At 39.0% G+C, this 17029-nt stretch overlaps 1 protein-coding gene across 4 annotated transcripts in view; it reads left to right on the top strand.

Moving 5' to 3' along the window:
* ETV1 (ETS variant transcription factor 1) overlaps nucleotides 1-16349 on the top strand; it is a 73947-nt gene extending 57598 nt beyond the window's left edge. For all 4 annotated transcript variants that reach the window (XM_034760543.1, XM_034760544.1, XM_034760545.1 and 1 more), the window contains 5 exons: nucleotides 2255-2323; nucleotides 3009-3077; nucleotides 7100-7269; nucleotides 10002-10103; nucleotides 13853-16349. In XM_034760543.1, the coding sequence (XP_034616434.1) occupies nucleotides 2255-2323; nucleotides 3009-3077; nucleotides 7100-7269; nucleotides 10002-10103; nucleotides 13853-14074 (632 nt within the window). In that variant the 3' untranslated portion in view covers nucleotides 14075-16349. The remainder of the gene's footprint in view (nucleotides 1-2254; nucleotides 2324-3008; nucleotides 3078-7099; nucleotides 7270-10001; nucleotides 10104-13852) is intronic.
* Nucleotides 16350-17029: the final 680 nt, after the last annotated feature.

Raw genomic sequence — 17029 nt, 5'->3', positions numbered from 1 at the left:
ATTTATTTAATATCTGTAAGCCGCTAAAAGATCTGAAGGTGATACAATCAGTTCACCTCAACTACATGCAGTGTGCCCTGAAAGTAGCTCCATGCCTTTGCGCTATTGCGTTTATCTTCTTGAGACCATAATTTAACAAGAAGAAAATACACAATTGCTCTGCAATTTCTGCTCTAAAATGTTTGCTTTTGAAGTAACTCCGCTTAGCTAGTTAAAATACTTCTGGGTCTTAGTTAAGCATTTAGTACAATTTAAAACTGCAATGTTAAATTTCATTGGTTGGAGTTTTTATTAGATAAGGTTGAAATGAAAGCAGCAGGCAATTTAATTAGGAGTAATTTTTCTGGGCAAGTCATTACTTTGATGAACTTCAGAGCAATGTTTATGGCTCCTAATTAACCATGTTAGTCATTTGATTGAATAATCACTTTGGAAATGTTTCTACAATTTGATTAGAGTCTGACCCACTCTGATAGTCATAAATTAACTGATAGCACTTTAGAATAACAAGACTTTAGTTACTTTATGAGGAATAGATTCTTCTCTACTATATTTTTTAGTCCTCTATGGAGTATTTAATCTTAGAGTTCGGTTGCATTTAAACAATGTTGGTAAAAACAAGAGTTGTCTTAAAAAAAAAAAAAGTCTCCAGATGTTAATTATAATTGATTTTGACGCACAAGAGATATTACCAAGTTTGGCTAAAAACACAACTGTATTGATAGATACATGCATAGCTCCCTTGTGCTGTCAGTTAGATCATTTTGCAAGAGCCAGCATCATGAGTTGCAAATAGGTTTTGTTGCCAATTTAGTGAATTTTTACCTAAAATAGAAAATAACGTCTGTTTCAATTCTCAAGCTTCCTCCTTTTACATAGATTCTTTTTCCGTTCTCTTAAAATTTAATCTGTTTGGTAACCTGAGTGATTCTTTGCTTGTGAACCACTGCTTGCAGCTTTGACTTCTGGTGTACAAAATTACACTTGACCTGTCTGAACATTGAATCACTGATTCCTGTGATTACTCAGAATAGTTGTAAAAGATGCTTGAAATACTAGAGCCCAAGGAGACAAGTACAGAATGCTTAATAGGGAAAACAAGAAATAAAAGAGGGACGGGGCTTTCAGACACTTAGAGGAAACTTATTACTATCCTGTGCTGTGCTTGCTGTGGGAATTCAGTGTAAAACCTCATTTTCTTATCCTACCAAGCCCTTGATACTCATCACCAGTCAGTGAACAGTGAAATTTAGAATTGCGTTCTGAAAAGGGGTTGTAGACAATGTTAGAAGAATAATGTTCGTTTCTCCTGACCTCTCTTTGCATCTCTTCCAGAGTCATGTGTTATAAGATTGCATGGCTTAGGGTAGGGGTTTATCACAAGATCAAGTAGACTCTCTTAAGCAAGACTTTTGGTATTCAATAGGCAGGTTAAAAAAATGGACTAGAAGGGCAACCATCTGTGGTCCGGTTTGTTTGCATGGGGTATAACTAGGGATAGAGTCAGGTGAGGGGAAAAGACAAAGATGGGTGTCTGCACAGAGAATACCATATTAATTAGTATTGTTTGGTTTTCTCATTCTTCTTCCATGCTTAAGGAAACATTGGCAACGTAGATAGTAGAAATGATAAACTCTATATGCATTTGTATTGCCTTAAAAGTGCACAATGCTGTAAAAAAAATGGTAATCAATACCACTGAATTCCTTAAATGTGTTTTAAAGTGTCTTAACAGTTAGAGAAAATGCCTTTAAACTTTCAGAACTTGGAACCCAGGCTCAGAAGCCAGGCATTCCCTGTGGTAATTATGCCATATTTTGTGGTTTATTAGTCTCTGCTATGATTGGCGAGCTATTGATTTCAAAATCATTGCTATGTCAGTTTGGTTACCAAAAGACCTAGATGCATAAGTGTGGGGTTTAGAAAATTAATTCTGACTTGTGTATTTTGGTCTGTAATCACACTGAAGTGTGATTGTCATGGGAGTTGACCTTTAACAAGGTTAATTATGATAAAAATTTGAGTTCAAGTGCCTGTGTTAGACAAGATCAATGTTCCACACATTATGCTTTTCTTTTTTGCCATGCTTTGTGCATGCTGCTCTGAAATGCTAACTATGTGTTGACAGGTTCCCCCTCGCTGTGACTTATGTCCCTTTCTGTTACTCTTCTATCTGTAGCCTGTCTCATTGATAACCTGCACACTTTCAATTCCAGACAGTCTTTTGACTAGCGTTGTCTTCTTCTCCTTTCAGAAGTGCCTAGCTGCCATTCCATTTACATGAGGCAAGAAGGCTTCCTGGCTCACCCAAATAGAACAGAAGTTAAGTTTTCTATTTTTTATGTCACTTTTGTACAAGAGAAACTTTTGGGATTTTTTTAGTGGAGAAATTTGGAGATTACACGAATTATTGTGCTGCTTAGAAAACTCCATCCTCTACTGCCGCCTGCTCTATCCCTGTGTTTTTGATGTGCCAAATCATTGCAACCTATACTAGTACCAAAGGTTAGATAGGATACAAGCAGCTGAAATGTGGACTTACTCAATATTCTTTCCAGTGGCACTAGCTGTTGAATGGGCACTTCTCATAAATTTGCCCCCCCTGCTTAGCCCATCCTGCTAAAATGCTGCTCCCCAGTCTGTTGGTTTGACAATCTCAGTCACCTGTTAAGGACTCTAGCTAACATGTTAAAGTTTGGAATGCTGTTTTAAAAATCTCTTTGGGTTCTCTTTGGGCCTGATCCTGCACCCATTTAAAAGTGGCAGTCCTCTGACTTCAGTAGGTGCATCTTTGGGGCCTTTGTCAAAATGAAGTTTGTTAGCGCACAGTAAAGGCATTTTATACATTTAATGGAAGTAGTCCAGAACTAGAAGAAATTACCAGTAAAAGACAGATATTTTGCTTCTCAGTCTTCTGCTTTAACACATATTTTAAGACAATATGCAATGTGCTTTCTCCCTTCCTTACTCATACATCTAGCAAATAAACTTTTCTCTTCAATTTACAGGTTGTATGTATGAAAAGGGACCTAGACAGTTTTATGATGATACTTGTGTTGTTCCAGAAAAGTTTGATGGTATGTATTCCATATTTCTGTTCTTTTTTTTTTCCTGGTGTGGGGAGTTGGAAAGGGAGTTGTTGATCAAAAAGGTCAGTAACATTCCAATTTAAGATTCCTTAACACACCATTTGCTGTGCACCCAACCAAAGCTGACCTCTGCCTCTTGAAACCAAAGTCTCCTTTTCAAGAGGATGTCAGTCTATTTTTGCTAGTGAGAGATTCTGTATCCAGAGATATGTTAGAGGAGCACAGTTCTGGCTGTGCTGAGAAGTAATAGGAGGATTTCCATTGCACTGATGATCACATACAGCTTGTTATTAGAGATTTATTGAAAGCTGATCCTGTAATTAACAAAGCAGAACAGAAAGCAGCTCCTCTGGATTTACTGATGACTAATGCAGCCTGTTGTGTCTCATTGTCCATGAAGAATTGAATTATTGAACATAAGTGCAACAGAGCAATTCAGGGTTTGATGTATTTTTTTTTTCTAGAGAGATGTCTGTATTAAACCTTGTGCTACTTGGTAATTGTTGAAAGGGGTTCGTACCAAAAGAATTACCTTTTCATAGCACTGGCCATTATAACAAACATTTTCCAAAGATGAGTAATGGGGTCACGTCAGATAAAATAGCCCAAAGTCATCTCAGTATATGGATTAGCTGGTGCAACTCTGATTTACTATTGTTCTGTACCATTGTAACCAAAGGCATAATTAGGCCCAGTATGTGATAGTCTGCAACTTTGGGTAAGTGATTTGCAGACTGAACAGCTAATTGATTTACAGGAGAACCTCAGAGTTATGAACTGACTAGTCAACCACACTTTTGGAACCAGAAGTACACCATCAGGGACCAAAAAAAAAAAAAGAAATAATACAGTAGGGTACTATGTTAAACGTAAAGTACTGCAAAAATAAAGGGGAAGCAGCATTTTTCTTCTTCATAGTAAAGTTTCAAAGCTATATTAAGTCAATGTTCAGTTGTAAACTTTTGACAGACCAACCATAACGTTTTGTTCAGAGTTACGAACAGCCTCCATTCCCGAGGTGCTCGGAACTCTGAGGTTCTATTGTAGTTGCTGCTTTGGCTTAGTCTCTGTACATCCACCTTTGCTTGTTTAACAGGATTGAGTGGATGTCCTTCGGATAAGTGACTGTGAAAGGCTCTCTGAACGTTGCTTAACGGAGTTTGGAGAGCTCCAATTTTTCCCTAGGACATTTGTGCGTGTTATCAAACCTTTGCATGTCTATCACACTGGTTGCATCTGCTTATGAATGGGAGGGCTCAAATTAAAATCAACCTGGAGAATTACATACTTTTGAAACTGAGGTGCCACCAGCATATCAGAGCTGATGTGGAATAGCAAGAAGCAAATGGAGGATTCTGAATGCTATTAGACCTAAGCTCTGATGATTGCTAAATCCAGCACTATTGTCATGGGGTTGACGCTTTCACAGAAAGAATGGTTTTACTCACAGTCACCCTTGTACTCTGGGTGATGGAACATAAGCTAATTGTGTTTTTATTTAGCACATCAACTCAGATTTTTATTTCTAAACAAGAAACATTATGTGTCTGGTCCTACTTCCATGGGCACCGGTGACAAATTCCTGTTTACATCACTGGGAGCAGGATTGGGCCCTCTGTTTCTTTACTTCATAAAGTTAAAATTATCTGTAGGAGCAATACCCATCTATTTCATTCCTGAACAGCTGCACGTTTTATTTTAAAAAAATAAGAATCGAAAGGTGTGGAGCAGATTGCTTCAGAAAATAAATCTTTGGAAATAGGTATGCTCTTCCAAGGGAAACAGCTGACTTGAAGCTGCTGTAAGTGGACAGTGCAGTGCTCTTCACAAGATCAGGCTCACGTGTAATAAGAATCTGTGAGTTTGTGCGTACGTCTAATGTGTGGGGAGCAGAGAAAACGAGCACAATCACCCATTGTTCTAAAAATGGTATTGACTCTTCATTGCATGTGGCCCATAGGGTAAAAGTGGGATATATCCAGCAATGTGCCTAACGTTTTGGGGCTAGATTCTCTGCTGTTTCTGTTGAAATCAATAAATCTCTCTCTGCCAGCTTACACTAAGAATCGGGTCCTCGGTAATACTGCACTTGCCGTTTACATGTTACGCAACTATAGTTAGAAGAAAAAGCTTGTCCTTGAAAAATAAGTGGTTGCAGGATCAGGATTTAACATAAATCAAAGAGCCAGATGTTGATTTATTTGTTTTTTTGCCAACTATTGCCTTAGTTTTCTCTCCTTTTTATAAAAGGCTGTATTCTATTTGTAATGCTCTTATTCTTTTGACTACATTGAGCCCTTCTATAATGGCAATGAGGCTATCCTTATGCTTTTGGTTAATGTAAAATCCTGACTTCTATCACTAGCCAGACAAGGTGGGTGAGGTAGTATCTTTTATTGGACCAATTTCTGTTGCTGAGGGAGAAAAGCTTTTGAGCTACACAAAGCTCTTCTTCAGGTCTGAGAAAGGTACTAAGAGTGTCACAGCTAAATACAAGATCAAACAGATAGTTTGGCATAAGTAGTTAGCCCATATTCTAAGGGACCATTCAACAGGAAGTGGCCCATTAATGCCACTGTAGTCATAGAACAAAAAGGGGGATTAGTGGGTTACAGATTGTTGTAATAAACCATAAATTCAGTGTCCTAAATGTTCCCTTAGAATATGTGCTAACTACTTATGCTAAAGTGTTCCATCTTGTATTTAGCTGTGACACCTTTAGTACCTTTCCCAGACTTAATAATAATAATAATAATAATATATGGAGATATCCTATCTTCTAGAACTGGAAGGGACCCTGAAAGGTCATCGAGTCCAGCCCCCTGCCTTCACTAGCAGGACCGAGTACTGATTTTGCCCTAGATCTCTAAGTGGCCCCCTCAAGGATTGAACTCACAAGCAGGCCAATGCTCAAACCACTGAGCTCTCCCTCCCCAAGAAGAAGACTTGAAGAAGAGCTCTGTGTAACTCAAGAGCTTGTCTCTGTCACCAACAGAAGTTGGTCCAATAAAAGGTATTACTTCACCCACCTTGTCTCTCCCAATATCCTGGAACATACATGGCTACAACAATGCTGCATACAGGTCAGGCTGCTTGGCAAAAGTTGCTGTTCTGGTGGTGAAGTGGGGAATAGAGTTTTATAAGTAGACCGAGGATTGCTGTCATCATTAGCAGAAACAAAATCTCTGTTCTATCCCCAGACCTTTTAGCTAATGTTGTTTCCCTGAGCTGTTCAGTAGACATACAATTTAAAAACAAGCAAACACACAGTATGGATGTAACAGTGTTTCATTAGCAATTTGTGCAGAGCAGTTAGCAAAATGTTGTTTATTTGATAGATTTCCCTGGGTCTGAAATTTAAGCAAAAATAACTTACTGCTTTTTAAGGGGAAATGCTAATCTCATATGCAGGTATGAGTAAATTATAAAGCGTGCTAAAAATGAACCATCTTTTATGCAAGTCCAATATGCCACAGAGGAACTCACATATCTGCAGGATTTGCATGCCTATACATAAAGCCAATGCTGTTTAAGTCCAAGTCAAATGCTCTGTCAAATTTCCCTTAGAAGTATTTGCATGCAAAAGAAGTTTTAGTCAATAGGGTTTTGCAGCTATATGAAGCATACATTACATTTTCAAAATGGGGGTTGTGCAAAGTATTGTATACAAATGAAATTCTTCAGGCATCAGAATTGTTTACAGAAACAGTTCATGGTCTTTCAGATATAGGGTATTGCAAAATGTTGTTTGCAAGTGAGATTTGCATATATCAGAGTTAGATGAAAAACAACAAAGACTGACATGAAGCGTGACTGAGTTTAGGTACTCTACTTTTTTGTCTTAATTTGCTAGTAAATTACCTGTATGAGTGTATTATATATAATCAGCAAGAAGAAGGGAAGGTAGTATATGCGGGCTTGTAAGGTGATAAGGATTTTTTTTTTTGGTTTGGCATTTCATCTAACTAACTGATCACTGATGAATATTTGACATTATTTTGTGTGTGTAGGTGACATCAAACAAGAGCCAGGGATGTACCGTGAGGGACCCACATATCAGCGGCGGGGCTCACTTCAGCTCTGGCAGTTTTTGGTAGCCCTTCTTGATGACCCATCAAACTCTCACTTCATTGCTTGGACCGGCCGAGGCATGGAATTCAAACTGATTGAGCCAGAAGAGGTGGGTGTGGAAGTTTGCTGTTTGAAGGACAACACATCTCAAAATAGATTTATGCATCCTACAAATTAATTGTATTCCTTTTCTGGAGAGATGCATTCCTCTCCTTCTGAAACTTTACTTAAGGAATATAGGGAGGAGAGGTACTCTACGTGCTGGTAGGTTTAGAATAGGTGCACATTATTTTAACTGTCTTGATTCAACTAATCATGCACAGGCAATCACTAAAACAAATGGAAGCTTAAGTGCCATATTTCAAAATACTCAGCACTCCACAGTTGGAGGCCAGATTTTCAGATGAGTTACATGGAAAATAGTGGGAGCTACTGGGTGCTGAGCTGTCTTGAAAATGTGCTCCTCTGCCCCCGTGTGTCTATGAAATGCAAGGTTATTAACCCTGTATCTTCGAATTGAAGAATGCTAAGGTAACTTTAAAGGGCTCGGGCCTTAGCATGGGAGGTCCAAAGTCTATGGCTAGAATTTTCAAACAAGCTTAAGGGAGATGGGCACCAAGCTTACATTCAATTTCAGTAGGAGTTAGACGCCTTTGAAAATCCTCACCCATGTGCCACCAGCTCAGGCGCCCATCCTGCAAACGCTTCTACACATGCATAATTCCATTGAAATCAGGATTGGTCAGGGTTATGACATTACTCACATGCATAAATATTTGCTGAATGGGGGCTTAAATCAAGTGTGGAACAAAAGGAACAGGAATAATTAATAGGCTATTTTATAAATAAACTTTCTTTTCACTAGCTAGAGTATGAACCAGCCTACATCTTCCCTGCCCGAAAATCTGGTTGTGCGAGCTCAGTAAAATACCGGTGCTGATATTTTGATCAGTGCAATCACAAAGTGATGTGATTGGTTGAATACTACACATGGGGATGAGGTATGTGGAGGTGGGTGGGGATTAGGACTCACTCCCAGCTGCGGCTAAGGCACACAGTGCAGCTCAGGAGAGGGTGCAAGGTTGTTTTCACACACACACACACACTCACACTCATCTAGGCCTGCTATTGCCAGGCATAATTTAAGATGGTTTTCATTTGGCCCTCAATTATACCAGCTTCCCACCACTACAGTGGGCAGTTAGAGCAGTCAAGGATCAGCAGGTTACAGCTATGTCCTCCATCCTCCAGATATGGCCCCTACAGTAGCAGTAAGGAGGGGTATTCATAGGAGCTTCTATGCTGGCTCTGCTCCATTCAAGTGTCCCTCTACACTGGGATGAGCTTCACACTCAACTGCCAACAGATTCTAGCTCCAGTTTAGCTGGTCATTGAAAGTGGCTGTGTTGCATCATGGAAATTGGTTCTTTTAACTGTGTCAGTTGATTTGACGGTGAAAGTTTTCAAGCCCTACAGCACACTACGTGTGTGCATTGGTGTTAAGAAAGTTAGATGACCATTAATTTCTATTTCTTTTGTGGCCTGATCCAAAACCTACAGAAGTCAATGGAAAGACTCCCTTTGATTTCATTGGATGTCATAACAGGCCCACGAAATGTATTTTCATCAACTTCCTTTAGAGTTCACAAGCTCCTGCTGCTTATGCCTCATGTAGAGTAATATTCCAGCAAGTAATTGTGATTTCACGAACAGTGGATTATGACTTCAGGTACAGAATGAGTAAGAAAAAGCCTGATTTCATGGAAGTGTATCTGGTAATAAAACAAGAGGCATAAAGACAGACAAAAAATAAAGATGACAGCAGCAGACATATAACTCCATTGAGTAACTTTCATAGTTTTCCATGAGTTGTCTGCAATTCATCTAAAAATAAATAAACAAACAGGCAGGTTCTAAGGTGTGATCAGTGCTGCCTATGTTTGCTATCTAGTCTTTTTCGCCAACCTGGTTATCCAACAAGCTCTAGTATCAGAATAGGGTTTTTTAGTTTCTCTGCTTTCTTCACCTATAGTAGCATGTACATGGGGAAAGGTGGTTTTCTTTTATCTTGTATCTTCTAATAGCCTCACTACTGTGACTATTACAGCTGCAATCTCTATGACTTCCTGAACTGAAGTGGAAAGGTTTTGTGTGATATACAGTGCTCCAGTAACAAAAATGATACAGGAAAAGCAGGCAGCTCATCTACAAAGTAGCATGAAAGAAGAGTTTTCTTCTTGTCTTTGGGAGGCTTAGGGCTGGTCCACACTAGCCCCCCAGTTCGAACTAAGATACGCAACTTCAGCTACGTGAATAACATAGCTGAAGTCGAAGTATCTTAGTTCAAACTACAAGGTACTTACCGCGGGGCCACATGTTGCAGGCAGGCTTCCTCGTCGACTCCGTGTACTCCTCTTGCGGAGCAGGAGTACCGGTGTCGACGGCGAGCACTTCTGGGATCAATTTATTGCGTCTACACAAGACGCGATAAATCGATCCCAGAAGATCGATTGCTTACCGCCGAACCCAGAGGTAAGTCTAGACGTACCCTCAGTCTGCCCACTCTTTAAATGTGTTTATCTTTATTTCTCTTAATTTTTTTTAATTAAGCCACCATATTGACAAATAAAGAGGTCTGTTGTCGTGTTATAGTAAAAAGATTGCATGCATGGTTTAAAAATCATACTAGGACACAGGAAATTCAGATATCGCACCAACCTTTTCTATTTTTTTTATGCCTCCCACCTGCAGTGGCTGTTTTTGTATAAAAAAATAATCTGATTCTAAGGTCTGCTTGTTAAATGCATTTAACAGATCACTGCTAATCCATTTCTGTGGCAGGTGGCCCGTCGCTGGGGGATTCAGAAAAATAGACCAGCTATGAACTATGATAAACTTAGCCGTTCACTTCGCTATTATTATGAGAAGGGAATCATGCAAAAGGTGAGCAGCTAATGCAGCATTAAATTTCACTGGAATGTTGCACATTAATCCATAAATCATGCTATAAGAAGTAACACTGGTAATTGCATTGCTCAAGCAGGTTTTTCACTCTTTTGGGCATATGCTGAAGTTTTGTATTTTACATGCTATAGGTCTGTGTCTAGTATGTGTGTGTGTGTGTGTACACATGTAATTATTACACTGTGTTAATGTGTCATTGTGTGTACGTATGTTTTCTGATCATTCACATTGAGCTGATCATGATGCAAGGACAAAAACTAGCATCCAAAAAATAGGTGAAGGGACACCTGTGGGACCTGAGAGAGGCAAAGTACAGAATCCACTATGGATAGTGCTTTGCAGATCTAAATTACCTGTCCAGCAAATAGATTCTTTAGTAACTGCAAAGTAGAAGAATCATCGATAGTTACAATATTATTGGTTCGATATCACAGTGATAGAGATTTTTAATGGATTCTGGAATGTAATATAAAAACCATACTGACAAACACTTTAATATTTAAAATAACTGATATGCAATAGGTGTGGTCCCAGTGACAAACCACTCCCATATTCCTGTGGACTAGATTGTATTTGAAGTTGTTGCGGGCATTCAACTCAGAAGTCAATAGGAGTTTCCTGCTTGCAGCAGCTGCCAAATCAGGCTCTTCTGTTCCTTGATGTTACCAGAGATTCTAATTATCTCCTTGCATTACTTGCTTCCTTATCTATTATTCACATTAACTTTGTGAATCTACACAACTAATAAGTTTAAACCTGGAATTGGCACTGTGCAATCCAGTGATCTGAGCATGCTTTTACAACTATAAAGTACAACACTTGTGTTATTTCAGCCTTAAGCTTGTGAGATCAAGCTTTCCAAAGTTGGGAAGTTTCAAAGTCAGGAACTGATTCTGCAAAGTACTAAGGTCCAGGTTTTTAAAGGTGTTTAGGTGCCTAAATTTTGGCGTAGATCCTCAGATGTGTTTAGCCATCTAACTTCCATTGATTCCAATGGCAGTTTGATGCCTAAGTAACTGAGGATTGTGCATAGGCATCTTTAAAAATCCCAGTAGGTGACTCTCTATATATTTAGGTGCCTAAATACCTTCAAATATCTGACCATAAGTGCCTCTTGTGAAGTGTCGAGAGCCCTCAGCTTCCAGTTAATTCAATTGAGCACCTCACAGGCGGTGCTCAGCACCTGCTTTCCCAGAGTGGGCCCATAAGCTGCTGCAGCAGTGTTAACTCGCCTGCATTGCACATCCTGTCTGTTTTACAGTATCCATTAATAACCACAGCTAACTTCCATATTTTAAAGTAAAGATACTTTACTTAGCCATGTTGTGCAGAAGATAACATAATTGAACAAACGTCACTTTTGGAATTTCCAGACTTCTGACCCTTTGAGCTCACTCCATTAATTTGTGCTAGCTTTTAGCATTTACTTTTCTGCGTGTTTCTGTTTTTTTTCCAGGGGAAGAGAAGAAAAGGCAGTTGGCCCAAACAATTTATAAACTTGCTTTCCCAGCAAAGCTTGTATAGTCCTAGCTTAGACTGTGCACTTTAATGGCTCGGCCAGTGGAGCATATTAGTTTCTTCCTCATCTGCTATTGTTCCACTTAGCACAGTTTACAAGCCCTCATGGCAAGTAGCTAGCTAGCCACTTACCTAACTGCACATATGTGCATTGTGCTTTTAAGGTGGTGCCTGGGGCAGCCCTCACTGGAAATGCCAAGGTCAGGGCAGGCTGCCAAAGGGAGAGCAGATACTCCCAAGACTGGTGGGTAACACTGAAGTTAAACTCCCCAGCCAGTCACAAACTGTGCTTCTGATCTCCTACACTGGTTATTAAGAAGCAAGAAAAGAAATCACACAGCCCCCTTATTGCATTCCAGTTCTCTGGCTCCCAATCAGCACCTAAGTCCTGTACAGTGAGAAGTTATTTAAAAAACTCTGTTCACTAAACAAAATGTTCTTCTAACCCCAAAGGGTCAGCCACGTTACCTGGTCAGTATAAGTTTGGATCTTTCCCAAAATACCACACTGTTAGCCAATCCTTCAGTGTCTAAAACTAAAGGTTTTTTATAAAGGAAAAAGAAGAGAGATGTTAAATAGTAAAACAGTCACATACATGCAAAGATTCCAAATTCCATATATCAGGTTCCAAGCAGTATTGGTGAGTTTGCTGGCTTGAAAATCCCTCTGGAGTACATCCACAGCTTGAATGGGTCATTTGATCCTTTGTTCAGAGCTTCAGTTTGTAGCAAAGTTCCTCCAGAGGTAAGAAGCAGGATTGAAGACAAAATGTAGAAGATGCAGCTGCCTTTTATAGTCTTTTGCCATGCGGCCTGTGCCTCCTTTGTTTCAAACACAATCTGCCCAGCACATGGCTTGAAAACCTTAGAGTTCTGTCCATACGCATGCCCGTGCATACCTTGCTGAGTAATAAGGTGTATCCCTTGCCTTCTCTCAATGGGTCAGTTGTATAGCTGATGGTCCTTAATGGGCCATCAAGCAGGCTAGGCAGTGCTGCTGCCAAACTGTCTGGGGTGAGTCACCCAGAAGCATAGCACAAGTTTTGAAATACAGACATGCATACATATCTATAACCCAAAATACAAGGGTGATACAAACACATAAATGAGATTATCATATCTGGCAAATTATAACATTTTTGCAGATATCTTACGTGGCATATCTGTCATAACTCCTTGCAATTTTACAATATTGGTATTCATAATATCCTCAAGTGTCCCCCAAATTCCATACAGTGCCACAGGTATGCCTCCACTGGAGGTTTTTTGGACAGTACTTAACAATGTTTGTAAAGGATGGATGCTTGTTTGTTGTAGGGTAAAAATATTTATCACCCCAGATAATCAACTAACTTGAGCTAAAACCAGGGAAGATAAGCCCTAAGTTGTAGTGGGTACTTGCAGACTTAAGACAGTGTTCTGTTTTCCATGCTCAATATGCGTCTCTGTTAAATTAAAAAACTTTGTTCCAAACCAAGCAAAGACGGATGTAATGAGTATTATGTTCCCGTTCACTTTCAAAAACAACATTACATTTTTAAAGGGAAATATATATTTTAAATTCTAAAGGGATTTTTAAATAGTGCTCTGTAAACTTGATAGGGATTGAGGTAAGACCAGTTTTCAAGTAAGATGTTAAATCTAGCACATTTTTGTTCATATTTGATTGCTATGCAGATAGAAGTCAGAGGCCCGCCCAACGCCTTTTGGAAAAGAGTAAGGGATGACCCAAGTGTCTTAGGCCAACAGGCTTTCACTCAGTAAACAAATCCAAATGCCTTAGCCTTTGCAGGAACTACTGCTTAATACATGAAGGCATCCTTGTTTGCGTGCAGTCCCTGCTCTACCAACATGTGCTGTGTATATTTGAGATAACTTGAGTATGACTTGATTTATATCAAACTAAATTCAGTTCTGTTCTATCATGGATTATCTATATTTTAGTTGACACAACATGGTGCGTAACTTTGTGGTTTTATCATACTACTGTGGTAAAAAGTGTTTTATGTAGTCTGCTTTTGCACAACTCCCTCTAGCCGCAATGGGACCAGGATTTCACTCCCAGTGTTGGTGCCCGAGAACTCCCGTGGCACATTATTTCATTGTCTAGTGAAAGCAGATTCCTCAGAAATCTGTAACTACAAGTTGTTAAAGTGCTAAAACTTACACTATTCTTTTTTCTTCCCTTCTCCTTTTTAACCTTGCGTTAAGGTTGCCGGAGAGAGATATGTCTACAAGTTTGTTTGTGATCCCGAAGCGCTTTTCTCCATGGCCTTTCCAGACAACCAGCGCCCCTTGCTGAAGACGGACATGGAGCGGCACATCAACGAGGAGGATACCGTGCCACTGTCCCACTTTGACGAGAGTATGGTCTACATGCAGGAGGGCGGCTGCTGTAACACCCACCCCTATAATGAAGGCTATGTGTATTAATAGCAATGACAGAAAAGGGGGCATCCTCCCCTGTGCTTCTTCTCTATCTCAAGATCCAGAGGAGAGCAGAATCCACTTCAGTTTGTTTTTTAAATAGTATACTAAAAGGGGCTTTTCCTGTTGCATTACTCCTATGTTCTGCCATGGACAGCGCACTTTATTTGAAAGGAGAGGGTTGGAATCTAAACATTTATTCTGTGCAACAGGAGGAAAAGGGTGGGTTTACTTTTTACTTAAGTTTGGGAAGGGAACATACAGGTTTTAAGTACAATGAAGCTATATCGTCTGTTTTGTTTCATATCGGCATAAGATATTGTACATTTTCTCTGGGTATCCATAGTACAGTTAATTCTTATTGTGTAAATTAACTGTTTGGATATTATTATCAGAGTACCATCACTTGGGCATTTGTCTCCGATCATTCCTAATTGTCTTTCTGCTATAAAGAGGATCAAAGCATAGATTGCAGGATTTAATGTAGAAGCTAGACATGACAGACTGCCCACCTTTCATGTACACATTTGAACATCTTTTTGTCATTCTGTTTGCATTTTATATTTTTGTTTTCCCTGCCTTACAGAAGATGCCCATTTACTTGGCTGTTAGGCAGAGCACACACCATTACTGGTGTCCAAGGAGCACAATTCCTGACTTCAAACTGCAAGTTGCAAACTCGTAGCATAGCATGTTGATCTAGTGCCACCTTGCTATGCAAATACAGTCCATTCTATTATTTTCGACCTTTCAAAGTCCAGTTGAGAGTACTAATTACATATGGTGGGCTTTTCTCATTATCATGTCAGCGTTAAATGCAGGATCATGATCAGGGGAAAAACATTTTCTTTCCTTCCATTTCCTTTGCAACATAAATAAGTTATTTAATCAATAGGAATTAACTGTACTAAGTCACATATCTAATTATGCTGTTTAGACACAGCAAGCACTCCTTGAGAAAAATATCCAATACACTAAATAGGTACTTTAGTAATTTTTAGACACGGTACCCATTAATATGCATTTAAACCTTTTACTGCTGTGTTATGTTGATAACATATATAAATACTAGATAACGCTAATGCTTCTGCTGCTGTCTTTTTCTGTAATATTCTCTTTGATGCTGAATTTACTATGACCATTTATAAGCAATGCTGTAACTACAGATAGCATTTCAGGACAAAATAGATGACTTGAACCATTTATTGCTTAGAAAATAGCTTACGCCATAGCTGTGCTATAAGCAGCTTTTATGCGCATCGACAAATGAATAGTAAGCTTCAGCTTGCTAAGGGAAGCTCTGCGGAACCTTTTGTAACTTTCGGTGGAACGGAGACTTATGCGAACTGTCAAAGAACACAATGAAGTCGCTGTATGACGTTGTAGTGCTGGCACTGATGTTATCAACCAACTTGTTTTGGACACGAAATGTAAATGTGATCAGATATGTTTGGAAGACAATTTAAAGTTTTGAGGTTTGTTTTTTGTTTTGTTTTAAATCATTTTATTTTTGAGAGGGGGTAATCTTGAAAAAGCAAGACACATTCTTCTACATGTAAAACAAAAAGAAAAAAATATGTTTTAAATATTTATGAGCACCTTTTCTGAAACGTAACGTTTCTGAGTTTGAAGAGGGTAAAAAATGGGATTTGAAGAGCCCAGTGAAATTTAAAAAGCTACAGTATTACTTCACAGGAGTGCCTCACTTTCCAATTCTATAACAAATCTAGGGGAGGAAGGAAAGATGAACTCATAAACATAAAACAACAATCATTGTAATAGATGTGATTTCAAAGACACCCCTTGGTGGTGGCTTAATTTTCCACTCAATGTCAATCAAGAAACCAGTATGCTATAAATGATTTCGTATGCAATTCATTCAAAATTAAAAAGCAGTGACTACTAGAGACCAAAGGTGCAGAAGAACTCTCTGGGCATGCATCTAATTCACCTAAATCCTATAGGGCAACATATTTTATGGGTGTATATATGCCTTAATATGCCATCTTGTTCTGTCAATAATTTATAGGTCTCAATGGCACTTAAAATTTCAATGATCAACCAAAAATCAAAGCAAGACCACTGAAGCTGTAGCAGTTTCACCAAGAAGGGGAAAAGTCAGAACTTTGAACATTGTGGCTTCCATTGAAATAAGATTTGAAGGAAACACGTTTTGATTAAAAGTCCTTTGATCTGTTTTGATTCCATTAATGTCATTGTGGAGCACTTCCTGTCTGGAGCAGGGCATTGGTGGGAGGGGGAGGGTCTCAAAAAAAAAAAAGAGAACATTGCATCAAATGTGTAATATTTAAAGAGAATATATATGTGTGTGTGTGTATATATATATATATACACACGGTGTATGGTAGTGACTCACTGAACAAAACAAGCAAGCAGCCCAACATTACATGATCTCCCAGCAAAAGAAGAAAGGCTTTCATTGAACTGATTAACCCTTTTGAAATTGTACCTAAAAGGCTTGTTTAAAGTTCTGGTTTTATTCCATTTTTTTGTTTTGTTTTCAGGTAGATTAATAAATCTGGCAGCTGATTTCTGCAAGATTCTTGTGTATTTTAATTGGAGAGGAGCTTGTTTCAATGTGTTATAAAGTTCTCCTTTTGGAAGCAAGGAACTGACGGGTCTGGTTTCAGTGGTTAGCATTGCTTCTCACCAAACGTTAAAGCAAAAAAAAGGCGATCAGGCAGTATGTATGTGATTATATCATGAAATTTAACCAATATTTCTGATGCCAAAGCAAGTATATTTGGAAGGGGGTGGGGAAATGCCTGACTGCACTGGGTTCAAGTCCATCCTTAAAGAACAGTTGCAGCGAGTAAAGTGCATCTTTTTTGCTTGTTTGTTTTTTGTAATAGCGGACACCACCTCGGTGGCATGTGCAAAAGATGAACTACTATAGGGAAGAGACAGGCAAGTCTTTGATTAGTTAATGGCTCTATGTGT

The sequence above is a fragment of the Trachemys scripta genome, chromosome 2, assembly GCF_013100865.1.
Source record: "Trachemys scripta elegans isolate TJP31775 chromosome 2, CAS_Tse_1.0, whole genome shotgun sequence".
Taxonomy (NCBI): domain Eukaryota; kingdom Metazoa; phylum Chordata; order Testudines; family Emydidae; genus Trachemys; species Trachemys scripta.
The sequence above is the reverse complement of the archived record's forward strand: the minus strand, read 5'-3'. Positions and strand labels throughout refer to the sequence as shown.